The sequence below is a fragment of the Brassica oleracea genome, chromosome C3 (genome assembly GCF_000695525.1).
Source record: "Brassica oleracea var. oleracea cultivar TO1000 chromosome C3, BOL, whole genome shotgun sequence".
NCBI lineage: Eukaryota > Viridiplantae > Streptophyta > Magnoliopsida > Brassicales > Brassicaceae > Brassica > Brassica oleracea.
The window spans coordinates 7,599,065-7,623,314 of NC_027750.1; the positions used below are offsets into that span (position 1 = coordinate 7,599,065).

At 35.4% G+C, this 24,250-nt stretch overlaps 4 protein-coding genes and 1 pseudogene across 5 annotated transcripts; 3 read left to right on the plus strand and 2 right to left on the minus strand.

Annotated features, from left to right (window-relative positions):
- Positions 1 to 3,694: 3,694 nt before the first annotated feature.
- LOC106329788 lies at positions 3,695 to 5,202 on the minus strand. The gene has a single exon (XM_013768427.1). It carries the CDS (start codon positions 5,153 to 5,155, stop codon positions 3,695 to 3,697), a length of 1,461 nt encoding a protein of 486 aa, XP_013623881.1. The 5' UTR covers positions 5,156 to 5,202.
- Positions 5,203 to 6,882: 1,680 nt separating this feature from the next.
- On the plus strand, positions 6,883 to 10,539 carry LOC106328955 (probable ADP-ribosylation factor GTPase-activating protein AGD5). The gene is made up of 11 exons (XM_013767509.1): positions 6,883 to 7,025; positions 7,449 to 7,507; positions 7,585 to 7,675; positions 8,125 to 8,179; positions 8,281 to 8,408; positions 8,465 to 8,659; positions 8,935 to 9,136; positions 9,252 to 9,436; positions 9,639 to 9,875; positions 9,979 to 10,049; positions 10,187 to 10,539. Exons 1-11 carry the CDS (start codon positions 6,975 to 6,977, stop codon positions 10,359 to 10,361), a joined length of 1,449 nt encoding a protein of 482 aa, XP_013622963.1. The 5' UTR covers positions 6,883 to 6,974; the 3' UTR covers positions 10,362 to 10,539.
- Positions 10,540 to 13,282: 2,743 nt separating this feature from the next.
- Positions 13,283 to 14,395, plus strand: LOC106332030 (nuclear pore complex protein NUP88-like). Of its 2 annotated transcripts, none has more exons than XR_001267985.1 (3): positions 13,283 to 13,398; positions 13,480 to 13,652; positions 13,730 to 13,927. XR_001267985.1 is itself a non-coding variant. In XM_013770483.1 (3 exons), the coding sequence occupies exons 2-3, from the start codon at positions 13,752 to 13,754 to the stop codon at positions 14,343 to 14,345; spliced, it is 429 nt and encodes a 142-aa protein (XP_013625937.1). In that variant the 5' UTR covers positions 13,283 to 13,398; positions 13,480 to 13,751; the 3' UTR covers positions 14,346 to 14,395. The 2 variants fall into 2 exon arrangements, 1 of the variants encoding a protein (XP_013625937.1); XM_013770483.1 differs by adding an exon at positions 14,097 to 14,395 and having other exon boundaries at positions 13,480 to 13,931.
- Positions 14,396 to 15,021: 626 nt separating this feature from the next.
- On the plus strand, positions 15,022 to 16,138 carry LOC106329445. Its single transcript, XM_013768101.1, has one exon. The coding sequence runs from the start codon at positions 15,055 to 15,057 to the stop codon at positions 15,997 to 15,999; it is 945 nt and encodes a 314-aa protein (XP_013623555.1). The 5' UTR covers positions 15,022 to 15,054; the 3' UTR covers positions 16,000 to 16,138.
- A 249-nt stretch (positions 16,139 to 16,387) lies between these two features.
- On the minus strand, positions 16,388 to 24,159 carry LOC106329789 (annotated as a pseudogene).
- Between the last annotated feature and the right edge of the window lie 91 nt (positions 24,160 to 24,250).

The window sequence follows — 24,250 nt, forward strand, 5'->3', positions numbered from 1 at the left end:
AACTTATGTAATGTTTTATCTTTTGTGAATTTGACAAAGTTTTCTTGAGAATTCTTCTCTCTTAGTTGTAATAAATTTGATTATTTTTTTTGTGTTATTGTGTTTTTCTATTGAAGTTGTATCAATAACTTCAATTATGTCAAGTAATTTTTGCAAGATAATATTGTGGAAAATGAACATATTTACCAAACTTTTTCATTAATATCTTTTCAAATTTACAAAAAAATCACAACTAAAGGAGTACACATGAAAATCACAAAACATACCACAAACAAAACTATTATAGATCATTCCTCTACAAAGACAAGCTTAGACTCCACTTGATATGGAAGAAGACCCGTCAAAAGACTTCCTGGAAGTCGTCTGGAAGACTTCTTTGAAGTCGTCTGGAAGACTTCCTGGAAATCTTCTAGCGCATTATATTTTAGAAGACTTCCGAAAAGACCTCCCATAGGTCTTCCAAAGTCTGATCCAGGTCTGAAAAACATGTACATCAAACCCAGATCTGAAAAACTTGCATATCATATCAAAAAATATTCAAATGGCTTAAAAATAGAGAAAATAAGTGGAAAATTAGATAGACATACTTTTATAGAACACGCAAAGTACATATCCAAGTGGAAGATGAGAACCATCTAATTTAAAAATCTGCAACAAAAAGATAGATTAGTGAGAAAGACATGAGACAAAAATGAAAAAATTAATATAGAGTTTAGTGTTTTCAAGTCAAATAGATTAGAGTGGGTTTGGAGAGTTTTAGTTTGGAAAAAAATGTATGAACTTTATGCAACAGGAGGTTACCAAATGAAGAAAAATCAGACATAAAAATTTACCAAAACGCTCTGATCTATTATGAAAGGAAAACATGGGAGAAGACTCCGTCAGAACACTTCCTGGAAGTCATCTGGAAGTCTTCTAGCCCAGAAGTCTTCCAGATCTGAAAAACCTGCATATCCAAATCCAGATCTAAAAAACCTGCATCTCCAAAACCGTTCAAATGGCTTAAAAACAAAGAAAATAAGTGGAAGATTAGATAGATCTACTTTTATAGAACACACAAAAATACATATCTAAAATTAATAAATTCACCTTTAAGTGAGTGGAAGATGAGAACTATATGATGAAAAACCTGCAAAACAAGATAAACTAGTGAGAAAGACATGAGACAAAAACAATAAAGTTTGGTGTTTATAAGTTCAAAGAGATTATAGAGAGGTTGGAGAGTTCTAGAATGATGAACATACCATTTTTGTTGCAGCCATTTGAGAGGAGAAGTCTTCTAATCGCCAGACGATTTACATGTTAGTCGTTTAGACCCTAAACATATCTCCTAAACTAAATTAACTAACTAAACACTTCATAAAATCAAATTAAACTTAAAAAGTGTTTACTATACACAAAAATAATCACATGTATGTAAGAATTTAATTTTTCAAAAAAAAAACATTTAAGCTTTCCAAAATCTAACCCTAAGAATACATACAATACTACAACATATTTTGCCAAACCCTAGACCAAAGAATATCATGATTCACTACTTTCACTCATCTATGTTGAAAACAATTCAATTTATTATATCTTAATTTATATCACTTAAAACTGTTTATAATTACATGTTTTGATTTTTCGCTTATCAAAATATTTTTTGCAAAATTTATAAATTATTTTTAAGATCAACTATACCAGACGACTTCCGTGGACGTCGTCCAGAAGACTTAACTTAATCTCAGAAGACTCGGAAGATTTAGCGGGGCTATATTCATAAAAATGAGTTCTGTTTTTTTGTTTGGTCACAAGAAACTGGCTGTAATTTCTCAAGACTTTTAAGTTACTTTTGCTTTTGATTAAAGTTTGAGTATACTTTTGCAATCAAAATTAAGTTTTGAGTCATATTTGGTAAATCTCTCTATTGTTTAATTTAGATATAATCTTTAAGAAACTACGAGCTGGAGATGCTCTTGGATACATCATCATATTTTCAAAATAAATCTGTATTTATTTATTTTTCTACATGCACCTTATTTATCAGAATATTCAAAATAATCCATTGTAAAAAAAAAAAAAAAAAAAATTTGTTACCAACACTTCCAAATTTTGTTAACCTTTTCTCAATGCTAAACTAATAAGATTCATTTCCATGTTCTTTATTCCAAGCTTTATAATTCACTTGATATATAATAGTGTTTTTATAAAACAGTTTTTGATCTTTCCCTATGTATGGTGAATTGTGTTCCCGACGAATCGCATGTTCTTTTAATGCCTCAATATGATAAATAAGATAAAGTTATGTTTCTTTTTATCAAAAATATCATACATGTGTAAAACACATAGGGGATGGAGGTTACATCACTAGTCAGTCATGGAAGACCTTTTTTATATTTCTCCTACATTTTGTTTGTCGATTTTCCAATGCAAGCGATTATATAAGTCTTAACATAAAATTTAATAGTAAACAACCAATGAATAGATTTGATGTTTTTTTGGATTTTTAACGTTAAAACTCCTCAACTAAATTTGTTTTGGGTAAAAACTCTCAAACTAAATATTTAACGGAAAAACCCCTAAACTAACTTTATTTAATGAATTAAACCCTAACATGTCATAGTTACCATTGCTACCAGTAAATCTTTAAATTAGAGATTTCTACATTAAGTAAACATAGTTGAGGGGCTTTATTATTAAAAATAAAAAAAATTCAAAATTTTATAATATTATCTAAAAATTAGTAACTTAAATTTTCAAAATTAGCATTTTTTAATTTTTTTTTGTAAATATATGAGTTTGATGTGTTTTTAACATCAACATTATATATGTATAAAAAAAAAATGTAAACCCTATTAAATATAATAAAAATTATCTAAAGATTTATTACTACATTTTTATTAGATAAGATATCATTTTTATTATATTTTCTTCTTTTTTACATTTTTAGTCTTCTAGTAATTTTATTAGAGGTATATCTTTAGATAATTTTTATTATATTTTCTCGGTTTTATTTTTTTAAATTTATACATATATAATGTTGATGTTAAAAACACATCAAACTCATATATTTACAAAAAAAAAAAGCTTAAAAATGATAATTTTGAAAATTTAAGTTACTAATTTTTAGATAATATTATAAAATTTGATTTTTTTTTATTTTTATTTTTTAATAGTAAAACACCTCAATTATGTTTACTTAATGTAGAAACTCCTAAAGTAAAGATTTACAGGTAGTAATGGTAATTATGACCTGGTAGAGTTTAATTCATTAAATAAAGTTACTTTGGAGGTTTTTTCGTTAAATACTTAGTTTGAGGGTTTTTACTTAAAACAAACTTAGTTGAGGTGTTTTAACGTTAAAAATCTTTTTTTTTTGCAAAAAAATAAAGGATTACAATGCAAAAAGCAGAACCTCTTTAACCTTTGAAAGATGAAATTCACATTCGAATATTTAGACCAGGACTTTTGAAATTTTCAGAAAATTTTAAAACAATATTGAGAAAAAAAGATAAATGGGGATTCAGGAATAAATCGGAAAATTAACTAAGCGCAAAATGTAACATTTCAATCTTCAAAAGACAACAAAGCATAACAGAGAAAAAAAGAGAATGAGGTGAAGAAATGATTCAAATAGTTATGAGACAATACAAAGCATTTAAAACTGAAAAACACAAAGGGAAGAAGATGAACCACGACCCCAACTCTTAGCTTAAACTTCTGCCGGCTTATCCGCATCATGACCTCCAGTCACCCCGTTATCCGTTTCATCATCATCAACCACCATGGCTTTGTTTTTCTCCTTTGAGATGAGACTAGAGCCCGGAACATTCTCATCATTAGAAAGACTGGTAGCTGGAGAAGGAGGAGGAGGAGGAGGAACGTTTCCAGTGAACGAATCAAGCGGGTAACTGCTGTAAAAATGATTTCGAGACACAAGAGGACGCACTGGCATGTTCAAGTCCATGCTTCCTCCTCCAGTGACTCCACCATTCAACGAGCTGCTGTTATTGTTGCTGCCTCCCATCCACTTAGATGGACCAAGAGAGAGCTCAAGTGATATTGCACCTTGTGAGCTACTGTTATTGTTGTTGTTGTTGCTACAGCTCCCTAAGGTATTAGGTTGAGAAATAGAATTCATAATTTTTGAATCATGTGAGCCATAGCTCGGGTTCATTGTGAAAGGAGGGTATGGGTAGTTACCGCCTCCATTAGGCTTAAAAGGACCAAAAGAGAAACCACTACGGTTGAGATCTGATAAATTAGGGCGGTTATAGTTGTGAGTGACTAAGGGAGCCCCTGAAGAAAAACCATAGTTAGTATTCCCGTATGGAGGAGGCGAAGGATAACCTATGACCTCGCCAATGTCCATTTTTCTGACGCTACTACCCTCTCCTCCTATGGACTCACGAGAGATCTCAAGATGCTTATCATTTGACAAAGCGTTAGACGTACCTTGGTAAGAGTTATCATGTTTCTTCCAAAAGCATTGTCCAGGACCAGGAGGAGAATAGATTGGCTCCACCTGCTTCAGCTTTCTTTCCAGCTCTAGGTCATGCTTGTGGGTCTTTTGGTGAGCGCATAGGGAGTTAGCGTTGGGGAACCCTCTCTTGCAGATGTTGCAAATAAGGGCATGATTATCCAACGATGGATATTTTTTTATCAATTTGTTTATTGCTCGGAGAACACGTAACTCGAAACTTGCCCTCTGAGTTTTCTTGCTTTCAGTTTCAGGCACAACCTCTTGAGGAAGCCCTTGTTTCGGATTGTTCGGGTCTGGCACAACCTCTTGAGGAGACACTTGTTTCAGACTGTTCACTTGAGACACAACCTCTTCGGGAGACACTTGTTTTGGATTGTTCATTTCATGCACAACCTCTTGAGGAGACGCTTGTTTCAGATTGTTCACTTCAGGTACAATCTCTTGAGGAGACACTTGTTTCGGATTGTTCAGGCCAGGCACAGCCTCTTGAGGAGACACTTGTTTTGGATTGTTCACTTCAGGCACGACCTCTTGAGGAGACACTTGTTTAGGATTGTTCACGTCAGGCACGACCTCTTGAGGAGACACTTGTTTTGGATTGGTCATTGTACTCTTCTCCTGCACGGCCACAACAATATCATTGAGTCTCTGATCAGTCTCGGGTGAGGAGGAGGAGTTTGAAGGAGACATAGCTTGGTTAAGAATTTGTTTTGTAAAACTTTGGTCGGATTGAGTGATGTCTTATTTCTTTTGTGTTAGATTCAAGGACAGGAACTCTCTATTTATTGAGAGGATTCTTTATTGTCTGTTTAACTATTAAGGTATAAAATCTCTGAGGGTAAATTGAAACCATACAAACTAATTACAATGCATATCTATAGTTTTCTTCAATATTATATAGTTATTTATCTTACTATCTTGAATTTTTTTCTCTATAACTAGTGTTATTGTTTTCTTCAATATATACAGCTCTATCTTAGTCAGATTTACTACATTTGCTTCTTTTTTCTTCTTCTTTTTTGCTTAAATTTGCTTATTTTTATCATGCCTAAATAAATAAAAATCTGTTTTTTCCTTACTTTGTATGTTATTAATTATTAGGAAAATAGTGACAGTGAAGACAATGTTAAATGATAGTGCATGTGGTCTATTAGGTACATTTTTCTTTACAAAACTAGAGTAGCTAGCATTATGAAAATAATTTCTCAGGGACCAATACAAACATTTTATTCGTTCCAAATCATTTCCTGTAAATAATTAAGTAAAAATAATTTTCCACTGAAACTTTTCATTTTACAAGCAAAGCAGAAAACACTACCCTATGGCATTTGATTCTATATAAAATTTAGGGGACATTCAAAAATATATTACTTATACATGTTCTGCAAGTAAATAATATTTTTACGTTTTTTATTCTTGAGTCTGGATATCTATAGCATATCTCAAAACCTCTTGTTCCAATCGCAGTTTAGAAATTACGCTGTGTTAATATATACTTGAACTTAGAGCAGAGCATTTTATCTGCTAAATTTTATTCAATTTGTTATTTCTTTCAATTCGATCCGAAAATTTCGGATATCTATAAATATTAGAAGCAAAGAAATATTAAAATTAATATCCGTTAAAACTGAAACAAATCACATATATTAATTGAGAAGATGATATCTGTTCTGATCCGGAAATATATAAATACATGTATATCTTGATTATATTTAGAGTTTTAAATGTATAGTTTATATAATTATTATTCTAATATATGATTTAATTTGCCAAATTCTATTCAAATTATTACTTATATAAAAGTGTAACATAAAAAAAATTGATGATAATTATAACCTTTTCTTAAGTTTTTTTGTTATTATAATTGTTAACTAAGTTTAAAATTTACAAAATATGTAGCTTCACTACCTCTTTTAATTTTTATTTTATATATCATGCAAAAAAATGTTTTAAAAACAAATTTGTATCAAAATTTTAAGATTATTTGTAATAATTAAAAAAATTGAGATATCTATAAATATTCATGCATGCATATCCGCAAATATCTATTTATTTTCTGGATATATGTATTTTTCCGAAGCAAATCAAATCAAAAAATTGGCTATCCGTAACTTACGAAACAAATCACAAATAGTTCTAAAAATTCGGATATCCGATCCGTGCCCAGCCCATATCTAACCTATTGTGGATGTTAGAATTAGTTTGTATCACACAATTGACAAACCAAAGTCATATTAAGTTTTTAAGAATTTCTGACCGATAAAACTCGTACCTGACAAAACCAACAACTAAACCAAACCCGACAAATTAAGGAAAAATTAAACCGAATCGGTAAACCAATCCCAAAATCAGAACGGTCCAAAAGCATTTGACCCCATAGAGGAAGAGAGAGAGAGAGAGCGTTGAAAAGAGTAAAAAGACGGTTTTGACCTCCTCGTCTCCCGCAGATTCTTTCTCCATCTTCAGCTCCTTCCTCTTCTCCTCCTCATCCGATTCTCCCATACCCACCATGAACGAGAAAGCCAACGTCTCTAAGGAGCTTAATGCCCGCCATAGAAAGGTCTCTCTATCTCTCTCTCGAAATCTCAGATTGTTTTTCGTTTTCTCCTAGCTTTGCGGATTTGTAGTTGTGTCTATTGTAATTCTCGTCGATGATTGATCAAGGATTACGTACGATCTTAATTCGATTGGATCTGTGTGTTTTAGCAGCTAGAGAATCTTCATTCTCCGTCGATTTCATGTTGTTAGGTGAGGTCCCGATCGTTTTGAGCTAGGATAGTTCTTCGATTTGTCTTTTATGTGAGAATAGCTGGTCACGATCACCACGTCAATGAGATATGATCTCGTTCATATACATGTGGTAGCCTTTGAGTTGAATATCTAATGATGTAAACTTATCATGACGATTTGAGAACTTTGATTCATTTTGTTTTGTTGAGCATTTCTTGAATATTTCGTTGTTGTTGTTTTTTTTTTTTTGCAGATTCTGGAAGGGCTTCTTAAGCATCCAGAGAACAGAGAATGTGCTGACTGCAAAACAAAGTATTGTTTTTGTCGCACATGTGAAATTATCAGCATTATGGGCTTCGCATTTATACTATATTCCATTTTCTTTGCAGAGGTCCAAGGTGGGCTAGTGTTAACTTAGGTATCTTTATCTGCATGCAATGTTCTGGGATTCACAGGAGTCTCGGGGTACACATATCAAAGGTCCTCTCTCACTTTCCTTTCTCGATGCTGCGTTTCAATAGAAAAGCTCAGATCTTTGTTCAATGTTCTTTTAATTGTTAGACTCATCCTTCCATTTGGCTCTGATTCTTTTCATTCTGTCAATTTGTTATTTTTTACTAGGTTTTCGTATTTGCAGTTTCATCGTTTATTTCCATCTCAAGAGTCACTTCTGTAGTTATGTAGCTGAGAAGCCTGACTTGAATGCACCATATTTCTCTGTTTTCTGTGCTGCCCCTTCCTGAGTAGAAAAAAAATCATTTATCCAGTTTAGTAGTTTATACCGGAACCTCCAACAATTATGTGCAAAAGTACATGATTAAGTTGTGACTTCTGATTTTTTATATGATGTGGGTCCTTCTGGTCAAGTCCATGTTAACCTTAGCAGCATAAGCGACTTATTTATTCGACTTTTCGGCTGATGAGTGTAGGTTCGTTCTGCCACTCTGGACACATGGCTCCCCGAGCAGGTTGCATTTATCCATTGTAAGTGTCTTTCAAACTTTAGTTCTTTATAAGCGGTCCATTTTTAGGCAGGGTAGTTTCGCTGTGTAAAGTATATAAGGTCAATATTTGCTTGCATGCAGCAATGGGAAACGAGAGAGCAAATAGTTACTGGGAAGCTGAGCTACCCCCTAACTATGATAGAGTGGGAATTGAGAATTTCATACGTGCAAAGTATGTCCCTCTCTCTTTTCAGTTTACAAACTCCTCAGTTAATTCCAACTTATTGAGTTGACATGATCTCTTCTAGGTATGAAGAGAAGAAAGGCTAGATCACCCCCAAGAGTGGAGCAGGAACGGCGGAGATCTGTGGAGAGGGCTGTGCCTGGATATGAGCATGGCCACAGTAGTAGTCCTGTAAATTTGTTCGAGGAGAAGAAAACTGTCCAAGCACCTAGAACAAGAAGTAGCATCCCTGCAACGAGGATAAGTCTTCCAGTGCCTCCCCGGGGACCTGAGCAGGTACCAAACATACAACCTGGACGATATGTGTAACTAAAGATATCAGTGCCTTTAGTTATTCATAATTATCAAGAATCCCGATGCCATGCTCTTTTTGATAGCCTTAGGATATAAGAAACAATGCATATGATGAGATAGATGTCAGACCTTATATTCTTCCATCTAGTAGACAACTTTGTTTCTAGAGCATCACAATCTTTCTAAGCGTGAATTCTTAGTCTTATTAAAAGTATCCAAAGGCTGGTTTCTGATACATGATGCTTAAAAATTCGTAGGTTATAAAGCCACAGCAAAAAATAGAAGCTGTAGCCGCTCCTGTGGAGCCAACGAAACCAGCAGTAAATGTTGCACCGGCATCAGATCCTCCAAAGGTGGATTTTGCTACTGACCTCTTCAACATGCTATCGGTGGATGAGCCGAGTGCAAATACCTCAGAGGCAGCTCCTGCTGATGATAACTTATGGGATGGCTTTCAGTGTATATATCTTATCTAGTGCATGATCATGATTATTGTGGCACATTTTTCATTATGTTACCCTTTCTTCTCTACAAAAATGCTCTAGACTAAAATATTAATTTCTGAATCCCACAGCGGCTGGAAATGGTCAAACGGCAGAGAAAATTGTCACAGCAAAGCTGGAGGAGAAAAAGCCTGATGAGAGCAGTTCTCCACCAGCTACCGGGATCGAGGATTTATTTAGAGACACACCTAACTTTACAGCCCAACAAGCACCACAGAAAGATGTGAAAGGCGATATCATGAGCCTATTTGAGAAGGTAAACGCTTAAGTCAATTATATACTCTTCTCATATATACTGCTTTCTTGGATCTATCTACCTTTCTGTTGATTCTCAGTTTTCCATATTTATTTTGTTTATCGTTAAACTCACAAGTTACATATATAGTGTGAGTATGTGTTCAATTACTCTGATTCTTTCAACACTGGAAATATAACTCTTGTGTTTCATTTGTTTACAGTCGAATATGGTGTCGCCTTTTGCCATGCAGCAGCAACAGTTTGCTATGCTTGCTCAGCAGCAAGCCCTTTACATGGCTGCAGCAAAAGCTGCAGGAGGTACTCCAAACGGCGTGAATCAACAAGCTGTTGCTAATGCTCTTAACATAGCATCCGCAAATTGGTCAAACAATGGCTACCAGATCCCTGGAATGACTAAACCAGGAGGTGGTCAACCTGATCTCCAGAAACTTATGCAAGTACGATCTCCATTTTGCTTCTACTTTTTTGAGCAAGATTTAAATTACCCTTGACAAAGTTCTTGCAAAATTCTCACTGGGTCTTGCTCTCTCTTAACTTTAGAACATGAACGCAAACATGAACATGAGACCTGTACAACCGCAAGAGAACACTCCTCAATATCCAATATCCAAGTATGTAAACAATACTGATTAAAAAGGAGGAAACTGTACCCCTCTCATTCAATTTTTCCTTTGAAGATAAATTTTCTTTATGTACTCTGATACATATATATATATACTGATTTCTGGTTGTATCATCTCTAATGCAGTTTCTACACGACGGGCCAAGCTAACAATGCAGCCAACGGTATGACCTCATACTCCACCGGTAAACCTCAGTCATCAACCGCAGCACAACAACCAACGGGCACCACACCATCTTCTCAGTCAGGCAAAGAGTTTGATTTTTCTTCCTTGATGGATGGAATGTTCACAAAACATTGATCAACAGAGGGACCTTTTCTGAATTTTGCTTATCTTAAAATTTGTCATATATGTGAAGAACTAAAATAAATATATACAATCATCTGCGATCAGCTTTTTCATCAAACAATTTTATTCTTTGTAATCTTTTGTTATAGTTTGGGCTCTGATTTAAAAATAAACTGTTATTATAGGTTCATGTGAAAAGATATAACATGTAAACGTAAAAATCAAACGCAAAATTCAAGCAGAATAATCAAGTTGTTGTTAGTTACACCTAACTATGTGAAGTATGCTTTGTTCTAGAAACCAAACTTGATAGTTGCTTTGCTTATATAAAGATGGATACGTACGATTGCTTTTTGGAACTAAGCAAAGAAAACAAACGGCTAGAAAACCCGTTCAAACAGAAAGTTATCGACCTTTATTGGTAAGATCAATAAAGGCTACGTGTTGATGTTGAACTTGTTATGTATGGACGGCTGTTTAAGCGTTACAAAAGGTTTAAGTTTGGCATTGTTCGGGCTTTCGGTCAAATGGCTTAAATAAAAAGCTCATTCATTCTCCTCCTTCACCACAAGTTTTTGTACCTCCCTCTCGCCAACCTTTGTTTACCTTTTTCCTTTTAAGATGTCATGATCGTGAACCAATTCAATTGTAGATAAGATTATAGTAGTTATTAATGTTTGATTCTTAAATAGCCTTTTTATATAGCAGCAAACTAACGACTCAAAGAGTGCGCACCGGATAGTTAAGTTCGGCAATATGATAAAGACAACTTGTAAATGCCTTTTGTTCAAATCCTCGATTGATCCAGTTAAGATCTAATCTAATTAAGTTGTGTACATTGGATTTGTTGTTTTAGTTTTCTTAAATTCTTGTGAATCTTGCCATTTTAGGTCTGTCGCAATCAAGCTAATAAAACACGTATTATTATGATAATTAATGCAACACAGGAGACAAGTCAGACTTGAGAGCCTTATTCATTTTGTTGTTTATATAATATATATACACATTATATATTTTAAGTTCTATAATCTATAAAGGATATACACAACATTCGTTAACCAATAAGAAGAAGAGGATATACACAATATAGCCAACATGCATTTAAAATACAAGAAGATCAATCATTTTCAAGCCAAAAAAAATCCAAAATGGTCGGTGTTTTTTTGTTGACCTGTAATGCGATGTATATCTTTCATTGGTTTGAATTGTCAAATCAAAAATAGTAATAAACTATGCATAGGCGCGTTATGCAAAACAAAATTGAACGCTAGAAATGAGATGAGAATGAACGTATATGTGTATGCATACTCATCTCAATTATTTTGTTTTTAGATCTGCATGTCCTTATTTGAAGCATTGTTCACCATATATCATAATGAGAGCATATATCATAATTCTCATTCTCACTCTGAATTTCAAACTATTAATTTTATAATGTCAATGAATATGGCCTACAACAATACCTAAAAATCATACCTCGGCAGTTTGTAATGGTTATGACCTGTGACAATTAACTCATACACACCAAAGTCGAGTTGGCCTAGTGGTAAAAGGATTGCGGTGTGTAACTTTCACCACTCAGATTCAATTCGTGCTAGGAAAAACTATTTACAATGCTTGGGTTTCCGGTAAAAAAGTGAAACCATTTTTTTTTTTTACCAACAAAAAAAAACTAACTCAGACACATTTCTCTATAATGACTATTACCGTATTATATGTTTTGGAGCCACCGATGTATCTCTATCCTGAAGTTTCTTTTTTGCCGTCTCTCTTATCCTGAAGACTCACAATCAGCTTAACTTTTGTTGCTAAGGGAAAAGAAAAATCAACGCTACGACTTGGTACGCACTTGGTAGATTCTCTAGTATCTCAATTCTATAATCTTTAAATGCCCATACATACACTTATTTTACATTTATTGTCAAATCTTGTTGTAGTGTTAGGTATGGTCTAACTTCAAGCGAGAACACCACACCCAAACCGCCACGTGTAACTCAGATAAGCCCCCTAAACCATACCTTATGTAAGACCATGTTTATCGCTAGGTCCTAAGTGAGTTTTTAAGCAAAATAACTCATTTAATTAAATCAAAACAAAATAAAGACGGGCTTACCGATCCTTAACTAAGGTTTTTTGGATTGGTTTTGAAGTGGATTTTTCCACCACGTGTCAGCAAGAAAGGGCACAAGAATTTTTTTTCTTTTTTCTTTTCTTTTCTCTCTTTTGTTTCCTCGTCTTCTCCGTCGAAAGTTTTCTCTCCGGTTAACGTCGTGTTCTTCGTGAGTGACTCCAGGCTTCTTCCTGTTCCTAGCCATAACCGCCGCCGAGTAAATCACCGCCATTCTTCCCGAAGACGAGGAAGTTGGCCGGAGCTAGCTCTTTCAAGACGTTGAAGGATATCGAGATCTCGTGGATGGTTTGTTGTGGGGTTATGGTGGAGGTCGCATAGTGGACGATGGCTTGGAGCTGGATCGGTGTAGCTGAGTAATCAGCCGCTGCGGCCACCGATCGGCTTTTGGCGCTTGCGGTGGAGCAGAGGAAGAACATCGTATGAAGGATGTGAAGAGTAGAGCGCTTCCGATAAGACCGGCGAGTAAAACGAAGGTGATGATCGTATGAAGGATGTGAAGAGTAGAGCGCTTCCGATAAGACCGGCGAGTAAAACGAAGGTGATGATCGTATGAAGGATGTGAAGAGTAGAGCGCTTCCGATAAGACCGGCGAGTAAAACGAAGGTGATGATCGTATGAAGGATGTGAAGAGTAGAGCGCTTCCGATAAGACCGGCGAGTAAAACGAAGGTGATGATCGTATGAAGGATGTGAAGAGTAGAGCGCTTCCGATAAGACCGGCGAGTAAAACGAAGGTGATGATCGTATGAAGGATGTGAAGAGTAGAGCGCTTCCGATAAGACCGGCGAGTAAAACGAAGGTGATGATCGTATGAAGGATGTGAAGAGTAGAGCGCTTCCGATAAGACCGGCGAGTAAAACGAAGGTGATGATCGTATGAAGGATGTGAAGAGTAGAGCGCTCTCGATTATGTTGAACGTGTAAGCTTATCTACTACTTAGTACCATCAATGCTATTGATTGATTGCTCTTTTTTACTTAATTTTTGTTGCCTATTTGTAGAATGTGAGGCAAGCAAGTAGATCACTGCAGCAAGGGAAAAACATGATTGTTGCGGGCTTTGCTGACTTGGGATCGAGCCAAGTGTTTTGGCTGCTGTAAGAGAGTGAGGCAAGCAAGTAGATCACTATAGTTTGTTCACGCTGAGGCCTCACTGATGCCAAACCTTTATAAATGTTTAGTACTTTTCCATGTCTCATCTTTTTATGGTTTTGTTTGACTAATAAGTTGCTTTGTATGTACATTGCAATAGTATATACAAATGGGAATTGATAATGGAGATTTACAATGATGCTAATAAGTCACCCAAATCGATAGCTGTTAGCAACTCCAGTCAGGCAATTGATTGGTTGGAAGCTGTATTTCTAGATTTGACTGAACATGGAACTAGAGGTGATAATAAAGTGGTGGTGAAAGCTCATCCTTATGCTTTGCTTGATGCATCATTGGCTTTACAAGTAAAGATTCTTGGGTTTGCTACGTAAAGTTTTGAATTGCTCCCCAAGTCCTCGTCATAGATTTTTAGTTAGACTCACCAATACTCTCAAAGTTGTAAGTTTATTAGCTACTGATCATCATCAAAGATTTACTTGTTACCTTGTTCGCTGACTCCCTTTTGCCAAAACGAATATACTCTCTCCACGACGATGGCGTTGATTCAACAGCCTTACACTCTCTTCCCTTCACAAGTTCAGGCCACAGGAAGAGATGCAGCTCTCAAAACGCCATCTGTTCACGCCGTGCTAAGTACATGCCAAGAAGAGTCCGACGTATCATCTCTGTTGGACAAAACTACACCGTCACAGAGGGGAGTTCAAGCCGCGAAACCAACGAGACAGAAGACACCCCACAACAAGATTAAGGTGTGATATATATGTTTCATGTAAATACTCATGATAATCTAGTTTAAATTCTATTCCATGCTCCATTATCTACTCATATACGTTTTTCATCTTGTCATTGTTTGGTTGTCGGAGATAGATGATCCTTGTTTGCATTACCTTTTAGTAGTCAACTAGGTAGTTTTGGACTAGCTTTTTGTTTGATTTGTTGGTTTAAGTTTTAGAGACCCTATCTATTGATGACTTTTATGTGTGTAGTACTTCTCATTTGGATTGAAGAAAGTTTCATTTTGTAACATTCAAGCTTTGGAGATGATTCCAAAGTCTCATTCAAGCTTTGTATTCACAAAGTCTCATTTTCCTCTTGTTCTTAAATCGTATCTCTTCTTGTTCTTAAATTTTTAATAATTTTATAAATACATTTTATCTTTAAATTTTTTTTTAAGAATCTTTAGTTGAAAAACTCCCATTGAATTATTCAAAATGAGAGTTTCTTAACTAAAATTTTTAAGTTATTTTTATTAATTAAAAAATCATTAAGAAACCCATTAGGGTGATAGGGATAAACATACGGTCTCACTTATGATTCTGTAAAAGGCCAACACAATAGGGACCACGTCTTAATTTTATTTTCATCATTCTATTAATAATTTAATATATATATACACACACCTCAGCTTCTTTTGTAGATAATAAGCTCATCATCGCCTTGACCAAAAAAAAAATCATCATCTCCATGCAGCACCTCCCTACCTCTTCCTTTAAAACGACAGCCACCGTCGTCATCGCCGGAGTCTTCTCTGTTGTGGCGGCGGTGAGTTTAACCGTTCCATCAGTTTCCCATTTTGCTGCTTCTTGCATTCCGATCATTTACGATAACACCATCTTCCTCCTTAAGCCACCGTATCTTTACCTAGTCATTAACTGTATCATCCTCTCCATCGTCGCTACATCTAAGCTCACGCATGAATCATGTTCCAGTACTGACGATCCTGATACGGTCGTCCCGGTACCTACTTATATCGACGCCGGTTATCTAAACGTGGCTCACGTCGCCGGTTCTGATTATACCGGATTTGTGGAGAATGATGCGACGGTGAAAGATGTCCACGAAGTCATTGATAATGATAAGGTGATAGGAGAAGATGTAAAGACAGAGACGGAGAAGCCAAGAACGAGTAACGGTTTACCAGAACCGGAGACAGATAAACCAAAACTAAAAGATGGTTCGCTGGAGATTTCGGTTCTGAAGAACACGAGGAAAGCACCTAGGTTCGGTCGGCAAAAGTCGCTTAAAGCTGGCCAAGAAGGTAAGAAGTCTGCGTTGGGAGTGACGAAGCCACCGAGGAGACATGACACGCTGGAGACGACGTGGAAGAAGATAACGGAAGGACGCTCGACGCCGTTAATTAAACACTTGTCGAAATCCGACAAGTGGCAAGAAAGGTCGCACGCCCGAAGCTCAAAGGAGAAGGAGAAGACGACCAAGTCTGAGAACTCTACGGAGGATGACACGTTGCGAAAAACGCGTCTGAAACGCGAGCCGTCGCCGGGTCAGGAGGAGCTGAACAGGCGCGTGGAAGCGTTTATCAAGAAGTTCAACGAAGAGATGAGACTGCAAAGATTGGAATCTTTGGCTAAGTATAACGAATTGGTGGTAAATCGAGGGACTCGTTTGTAAATAAATTATTCATGTTTTTTTCTTAGCTGTCGGAGAAGACTAGGACGGCACCGGCACCGGCACCGGCACAGTCGCAAATGTTGACTCTTTTTAGAACCACTTAAAAGATTTTTTTTTTGTCTTCATGGGAAGATAAAATTGTATGTTTGATTGTTTGTGTATGTATGATTGTTCTATTTATAATTTAAAAAAATCACATTAATCATATGGTTTAAATGAAAGATATTGGGTAAACAGAGAGTAGACAGTGACTAGTGATTGAATCCATTGTTTGTTTGCTTTCTTAGATTTTACATTCTATAAACAATATTATTATTATTATTTATAATACTACGCATTTTGTTTTTTTTGGCAGAAATGAGTATGTAATTCTCCTGTGTACAAATATTTACATGCCCATTGTAGCAGCAGGAAAAAGCCTATCCAAGATAAGTATACAAACGTCCTCCCAGCAGAAGAGCGCCACTGGACATACACAAAAAGAATATAAAATAAAACCGATATTTTGTGACCTGGTAAAATAGATTAAATAATAAATGCTTCAGGATGCGTACCTAATGGGGGTTGATCCAAGGTTTTGAAAACCAGACCGGACCAGCCGGTCGAACTGGTCCGACCGTGACTCATTAAAAAAGCCGAATCCGGTTCGATTTAAAACCCGAATTTAAGAAAATCCGGTGAAAACCGGCTAAAAACCGGTAAAACCGGTGATCCGGTTCAACTTCAAAATCTACAGAAATCAACATATAATTAATGTAATTTCAACTGTTATTAAAATTTAATATTTCATAATTAATGTTTTGATTTTTACTATTTAATTGGTTTTCTCTTGATTCTCTTTTTTAAGAAAAAAAGTTTAAAAAATTTCTTTTTGACTCTCATATTTTATTCTCATTTTATATATTCATAAAATTTAAGACTTTTAGCTGAAAAATAAATAAATATGTAATTTAAATGGTCAATCATTTTTTTTTAATCAATTTTAGTTGATGTAGTATTCACTTGTATATATAACTAAACTTATGGTTATTGTTTATTATCTAATTAATAAAAGAGAACATAGAACATATTATATGTAGAACTACATTTTAGATTTATTTATTTTTAAATAAAAAATCCGGTTGAACCGGTCCGACCACTTAACCAGTAGCTTTACCGACTCATTATCCGGTAAAAACATTGGGTTGATCCCTTTCGAAACGAAAGTAAGCTCTACAGAAATTCAAGTCTAAGTAAAAAAAAAAATACGCAGTGTGCAGTTCACTATTTGTTGAATACAATGGTACACATGATTACCTGTAAAGCTCGGGCGAAAGAAGCAGCGGGGATGATTGGAGCAACGTAACCTGTTGTATAAGTTAATAGTAAGCTTCCACCTACTACTGGATCCTGTGTTTGTTTTTCACAACCATTTACATAATTTATATAACAGTCAATTAAAAAAGTTAAACCAGCTCTCATATTCATACTGAGGTCATCAAATTTCAAATTGAAGGAGACAAAAAGTAAATTACCCTGGAAGTAGCTACATAGCCAAGAAGGGTGGCTAGAACTGGAGTACTACAAGGTGAAGCAGCAAGTGCGATTGTCAGACCGGCTAGATACGCTTGTACACCTAATAAAACATTTTGCTACCAAAGTGTTAGAAACCGCGAAAAAGTGTCCACAACCCAAAAAGGAATCTGTCATACGAGCATTACTAGATGGGAAGTTTGCTGCTGCAGCACGAGGATCAAAATTGTTAAAGAAAGATGGAAGCTGATGTTCGATTACCTGTAAAGAGGAAAACAAAAAAAAAAGGATTGTTTTGGACATGGCAATTCAATGCTAATGATGATGGAAATAGCAAGACCAGATGCAGCTACAATACCTCAAGGAGATTGAGACCCATTACAATAGCAAGACCAGATGCAGCTACTGGTAATCCTTGACCTATTTGTCCTTAGGTTTTCCGGCGAAAGAGGATACTATCCTATTGCAGAAGATGTCTTCCTCGCAAACAACAACGCTCCTTCCCCACATGGAGTTCACCTATAAAAAGTTCGGGATCAAGGTATTATTAGCGAGGCGTGGTTAAATATTCCCTTCCGCTCTGGAAGTCAATTTATTTCCTATCTTTCGGTTCTAAATCTTTTTTTCTTATAAAGATTGTATTGTATGGTCGGAGAAGGAGGAGTAGGAGGAGTCAGACGGAATCAAATGGTTACAAGATAGACAACGAGATCAGGGAGTCCCCCAATTTCTCCTCTTCCTACTTGTCAATGGGCCTAGATGGATCAAAGTAAATTCTTTCATTTTGATAATTTTTCAATTACATGGATTATATCTCTTTGCACAAATAACCTCGACGAATGCCACTCGCATGTAGCCGCAATAGCATTCAAATAATGTCTTTTGATTTCACATGCGCAATTCACATGGTTCAACAAGCAATAAATATTTCACGAGTTGTTTCATGCCATAAATAAACTCGAACGGTAAGAAATCCATTGGACATGCATGTCCATTTTTATTAGATATTAGAATTTTCTGAAAGGTCCTTTTTTTTGCCTAAGGAAAGATAGATAAGGGCTTCGAGCCTGATTATCCATAAACCCAATGAATGTGAATTTTTCTATTTTAACTTGCTTTCTTTCTATCTACTATTATCTAAAAATAATCAAGTTATTAGTTGTTATTGTTCCAGTAACGAATCAACTAAATAACTAAATAAAATAAGGTAGTTGCTAATCACAGTGAGAAGGCAACTGCATCTCTAATAACCGAAGTGCATCATGGAGAGCTGAAATGTTGCTGAGAGCTACAAACGTAGCTAAAAGTGATATAACTAACTCGTAATGCTACAGCTATTATAGAAATCTGATTTGAACAGCCACTGACCTGAGCTCTGTTTATGCCAGTCCCAAATGCACCTATATGTTACAACCACATTAATAATAGGTGAGGAAAGAATGGGAACATCAAACTGAAATTTTTAACATTTCATACCAATATAACCAAATGTCAGAGGCGTTGAGTGTACATGGAGAAGGACTTTTATCACAAGTCCTGCCACAAATATTATTGCCAAACTACAAGAAGGATAATAGCAGAAGAGTCAGAGAACTACAAGAATGTCAAACTCTCAGAAATTTGTTCGTTGGAAAAGAAGCAGAGAAATAAACCTTGTTGCAGTGAGAGCTGATAGCTGATCCTGAACAGCTTCATTAGCTTGTTGGTTAGCTGAATACAACAAGTTTCCAAGTGAATCTCCCAGGGTTCCTTCATCCAAGAAATTAACGGAAGTGGCTTGACCTGTCTTAGGAAGAAATTAATTTCTGATTTTACAAGCAAACTGTAAATAGATAATAGTCGAAAAGCAGAAGCATCTCAAGGTATTAAAGCATAGGCACACATTTGTTCCAGAAAAAAAGATAATCAGATCCTACATGTAAGATGAAGTTCCAACTAGGCCTTGGCATTCGAGTCACAATCGGATTTCGGTTTTATCCAATCGGGTCTTGGATTTTTGAGTTTATCAAAATCAGCCTCACTCGGGTTATATGAAAGTTCAGTTCGGGACCGGTTTGGATTCTATCGGATTCGGTTCGGGGTTAGTAAATCTTCAAAGAACTGTATAACCCAAACATAAGTAAAATTGGTTCTTCAGATTTAAAGTACCTAATTTGTACATATTTTGTAACCAAAACATAAGTAAAATCGAAATAAACGTGAAACGTGATCATTCAAAATCAAACGAAAGGTAAACATAGTTATTGATAGAAAGAAAACCAAATAAATGAAAGCATAAAATGAAAACTAAGTTCTCATGAAATGAGAAATATCATTCAATGAAAACTAAACCAAAAATTAAAAATTTCAAGCTTAAACCGCCACCTTCAACCATCAACCTTCATGTAATAGATAAATATTTTAGATGTTCAATAATATTTTAAAGTATTTTGGATACATATTAGGAACTGAAATCATGTTTGGTACAAATTCTTTTTTTTTTGGATTTTAAATACATGTTTCGGGTTCTATCGGATATACATTTAGGTTCGGGTTCGATTCGGATAATATCCATAACCCAAAATACCATAAAACAAGATCCATTCAATATTTATGTCGGGTTTGGATCAATTCAGATTCATTTTTATTAGATCAGATTCGGTTCAGGTTTTTGGGTTCCCTTTACACTCAAGACATTGGAGATCTCTGCATTTTCCTCTCGAGGTCGGAATCTTTCTGTGTCCCTGCCGCTTCCCTTCCTGGCACGGATCCTAACTTCGTTTACATATTAGATTTTCACGAAATCGCAATTTTCAATGTGGCTGACTACACCTTCGGCTATAGTAGAACTGGTCAAATACTCGGCCCCTTACTATATTCCTCCTCAAAATATTTAGACTAGTTAGTTTGTAGTGTCGGTCACTGACAAGTAGGTTTCAATTTTATCAGTTGGCGAAGTCACAGATCATAGCTTATTAGCTCTGTGTTGCTTAATAACTCAAATGTCTTTCTGATCTTGCTAGTTAGTGAGACTTGTGTCAATTTATTATATGATGTATGATTTGATTATATATATTGACAAGCTAGATCATTCCTCATTCGTGATTATATACATATAGCACTACAGCTGTTGTTACTTTCTTATATACAAGCTCCAAATGCAAGTAAATTGTGTGATTTGTACATTTTGTACGAATATGATGGCCAATATGAGAATAATTAACTCTCTTCAAGATCTAGAATAATCATAAAAAAAAAAATCAGGACGTGTTACGTAGTACAATCTATACCAAAACAATTATGTGGACTGAACGCATAAGTATAAAATTAGTTTATCATCCATATCGTTAACTGGATCCATCTTCTGAAAAAGAGGATAGAGTGATCATCTCATAGTGTATTTGGGAACCGATTTTCAAGTCTATATCATTCTGTGGTGACGCTCCATTCATAAGGCAAAAAAGTTGTCAGCTGGCTGCTTTCAGCTACTAACGCTTGTATATTTTGCTGGTTCGGTTCTTCTGCATAGAAATATATATATATATATATATATATATATATATATATATATATTGCATGTAAATCACATTAGAGAAAAACGCAACGCTGAATGATATTTTTTAAATAATTTTTAACATAAATTAGAAATGTCTAACATAAAAAAAATTAATGATCTTTTCTTTGATTTCATTAATTTAATTTTGTTAAGAAAGGTGCTTAATTTAATTTAATCAATAACTATGATGTTACTTTGTTGTATATGATATATACTTTATTAGTCTTAAACTCTTAATTAGTTATTGCAGAAGCATATGCATTGTCGTCGACAAAAAAAAATGGAAAGCATTTATGCAGATGCTGGTACCGCTATGGTTCCATGCAAACGTTGAGAGGCATGCATAGAGCTTTCAGTTGTACGCAGAAGAATAAATGAATAAAACTTACCTTCAAAGTTTACTAGCAAGGATTGTGACATGGTGACGTGGTTTCATGAGAAGCTTTTATTTAGTAAAACGTTTAGGTGTCACGCAGCGAACGTTTTTCACAAAAACTGTCAATTTAATTCGTTCACACTAACATTCCTTAAAAAGAACTTCATAACATATATATTTTTCTTGACGAACACTTTTACGTGATAAACCTTTAGCTTCAAGTTCGATTAGTTGATTTATCAATCCTCTCAATATAATCATAGCTTCAATAAAGATTTCTTATTCCTCTATATGTTTCTGTTAAAAACTGTAACCCATCTGATCTATCGCCATTAAGTCGACAGATCCGCAGAGACGACAAAGCGATGAAACTTTAGTATGATGCCAAGTGTTAATGAAAGATCCCTTTTCTCCATACCTGCTTTCATGCATTTAACAGAGTACTCACGTTCTTGAGAACCGCCTCTCATTACTGAAAGAGGACGTTGAAAATCTATTTCTAAATAAATATGTCGTACTCGGTTTTGTTACTGCTCGATGAGGTGATCTTTGTTTCGAGGAGACTGAATCACTATAAATTGTCTCGGCTTAGTGTATTAGTCTTCCCGAGCAAGCAATATAAGCATGTAAGTGTCACCACCTTCGCCGCCATGAGAGCTCTGCATTAGACGACCTTGAAGATGAGACTTCCAGGAACGAACCACCAGCAAGTCTCACATGATGGTCGCATCTGGAACAACCTTTACAATTTGTAGGGTCAAATAACCTTCATTTTCTTTTATTATGCAACTATGTTTTCTGAATTTAAAGGAGCTATACTTTTTTTTTATTTCACTCAATTATTGTTTTGATTATAATATGTTATTGATCCACATTTTTCGATTTTATTTGTTAAACCCCTAAGTTCATAACTACTACAACGTGATAGGCGGAATATAAAAAAAATTGTTTTCCAAAGCTTCTTCTCAAACTTGCAAACACCATATATTAAATTTTAATATTAGTAAACTCATTATAAAATGTCTCTGGCTTCACCCCTCATAACAATCATACCTTTAGTTCTATCTAATTATCGATTAAAGTATACCTTATGTTATACATAATCATAATATATACTTTCAACATTAATATAGATATCTTATCCCGCGCAAATCGCGGGTTACTATCTAGTTACAATTTATTTTTGTTGCTAAAATATTACAATTTTTACAATAACTTACACGAAAAATATTACCAAAAAAAAAAGCTAGTGTACGAGTGCTGAGGTTGGGACAAAACATCATTTTTTTGACCATATATAGTTTGTAACTATTGCACTCTACTACTCCGTCAAATAATAGGTTTAAAATTTCGAGAAACTGAATTATACATAGGTGTTTATTTGTTTTCCCTTCGAGGCAAAAATATCAAAACAAAATTATAGCTTCATTTTTTATTTTAATGTTCAGTGTTTTCTACAAGAAAACCATGCAACAACTCTGAAGCTATGAGAGCCTTTCATATTGTGATATAGGGCTTGCAAAAATGCCTCCATCCGCAACCAGTTTGATCCGATACGGCTGCAAAATTTGACTTTTCGGAGATTAAATGAACACGCTAGTTATGGAAGATTGAGTAGAGAGTCAGATCGAGTTAACTACTCCTTGGAGAGAGGAGGGAAGACAACTGGTCTCATGAGTGTGTGTGTGTGTGTGTGTGTGTGAGAGAGAGAGAGAGAGAGAGAGAGAGAGAGAGAGAGAGAGAACACTGAAACTCATGTAGCCAGTATAACATAAATGAATTTGATGTACGTGGTTAGTGTGATCAGCAGTAGCTAAAGTTAGAACTGGCTTAGAAATTTAGAATAATTATATTTAACGTGATAAACAAGTCTTAACAATAATTAATAGAAAACACGAAGTCTTACATTGTTAACAAACCCTAACTAGATAAACAAGTCTTAATTAAAGATAACATTAAAAGAAACAGAAACACACAAGCCTTAATTTGGAAATCCTTAACAAACCCTAACAACATAAAAGTCTTCAGGATCGATAAGATAAACTGATATATCATGTTTTTATAGCTTTTTAGCACTTGTTTATAGTTTATTTTAATTATTTTAGGTTGCATTTAGATGTATATATTGCATTTGTGTGTTCATTTGCATTTGACAGGGTCTAAAGAAGTTTGGAGCAAAATCGTGAGGTTATGGTTACAATTTACAAAGTACGGGGTCAGAAACGACGTTATCAAAAGGCCAGGTACCACTGTGAAATTTCTAAGAGGTCTGGAATGTTCAATCGGAACTTTGGGGGTTAATTCGTGAGGACATATATGTAATATCAAGGGTTTTTAGGTCAAATCATGAATACAAGAAAAGTGAAGGACCAGATGTGCAAAACAGCTAAAGATCACCATTGTCGTTCTTCTTCACTTCGATCCCGACGATTTCGGCGGTTACCACGGCTGATTCCGACGATGGCGATGGCCGAGAGCACGACGGAGTAGGCGAATCTGACGAGATATCCATTGGAGGAGCTGTCAAGCTTCTCGATCTGAAGCTCAGCCATGACGGGATGATAACCGGAGTTGCAGAGGGCGAGTCCGGTGCTGCTGGCTGGAACACGAACTGAACCACCACCACGAGCCAAGCCTGAGACGAAGAAGAAGAAGAAGTTGGAGCTCGCGATTCAGGCCCGAGACAGACATACATGATGATCCGCGGCGGAGTTCGTAGTGGCAAGCGGAGGTTCATGGCTGAAAGAGACGACGACCAGACGTGAGGCTGAGGACGTACTAACTACTAAACAAAGATGAAGTCGGCCACGGAGGAGGAGCTGAGCACG

Excerpts from the sequence above, each read along its gene's own strand:
- LOC106332030 (XM_013770483.1), top strand. The coding sequence starts at position 13,752 with ATGGAGATTTACAATGATGCTAATAAGTCACCCAAATCGATAGCTGTT. Across the intron at positions 13,932-14,096 it reads TTGATGCATCATTGGCTTTA|CAAAACGAATATACTCTCTC; the intron begins CAAGTAAAGATT and ends ACTCCCTTTTGC.
- LOC106329445 (XM_013768101.1), top strand. The coding sequence starts at position 15,055 with ATGCAGCACCTCCCTACCTCTTCCTTTAAAACGACAGCCACCGTCGTC.
- LOC106328955 (XM_013767509.1), top strand. The coding sequence starts at position 6,975 with ATGAACGAGAAAGCCAACGTCTCTAAGGAGCTTAATGCCCGCCATAGA. Across the intron at positions 8,180-8,280 it reads GCAGGTTGCATTTATCCATT|CAATGGGAAACGAGAGAGCA; the intron begins GTAAGTGTCTTT and ends GCTTGCATGCAG. Across the intron at positions 9,876-9,978 it reads ATCTCCAGAAACTTATGCAA|AACATGAACGCAAACATGAA; the intron begins GTACGATCTCCA and ends TCTTAACTTTAG.
- LOC106329788 (XM_013768427.1), bottom strand. The coding sequence starts at position 5,155 with ATGTCTCCTTCAAACTCCTCCTCCTCACCCGAGACTGATCAGAGACTC.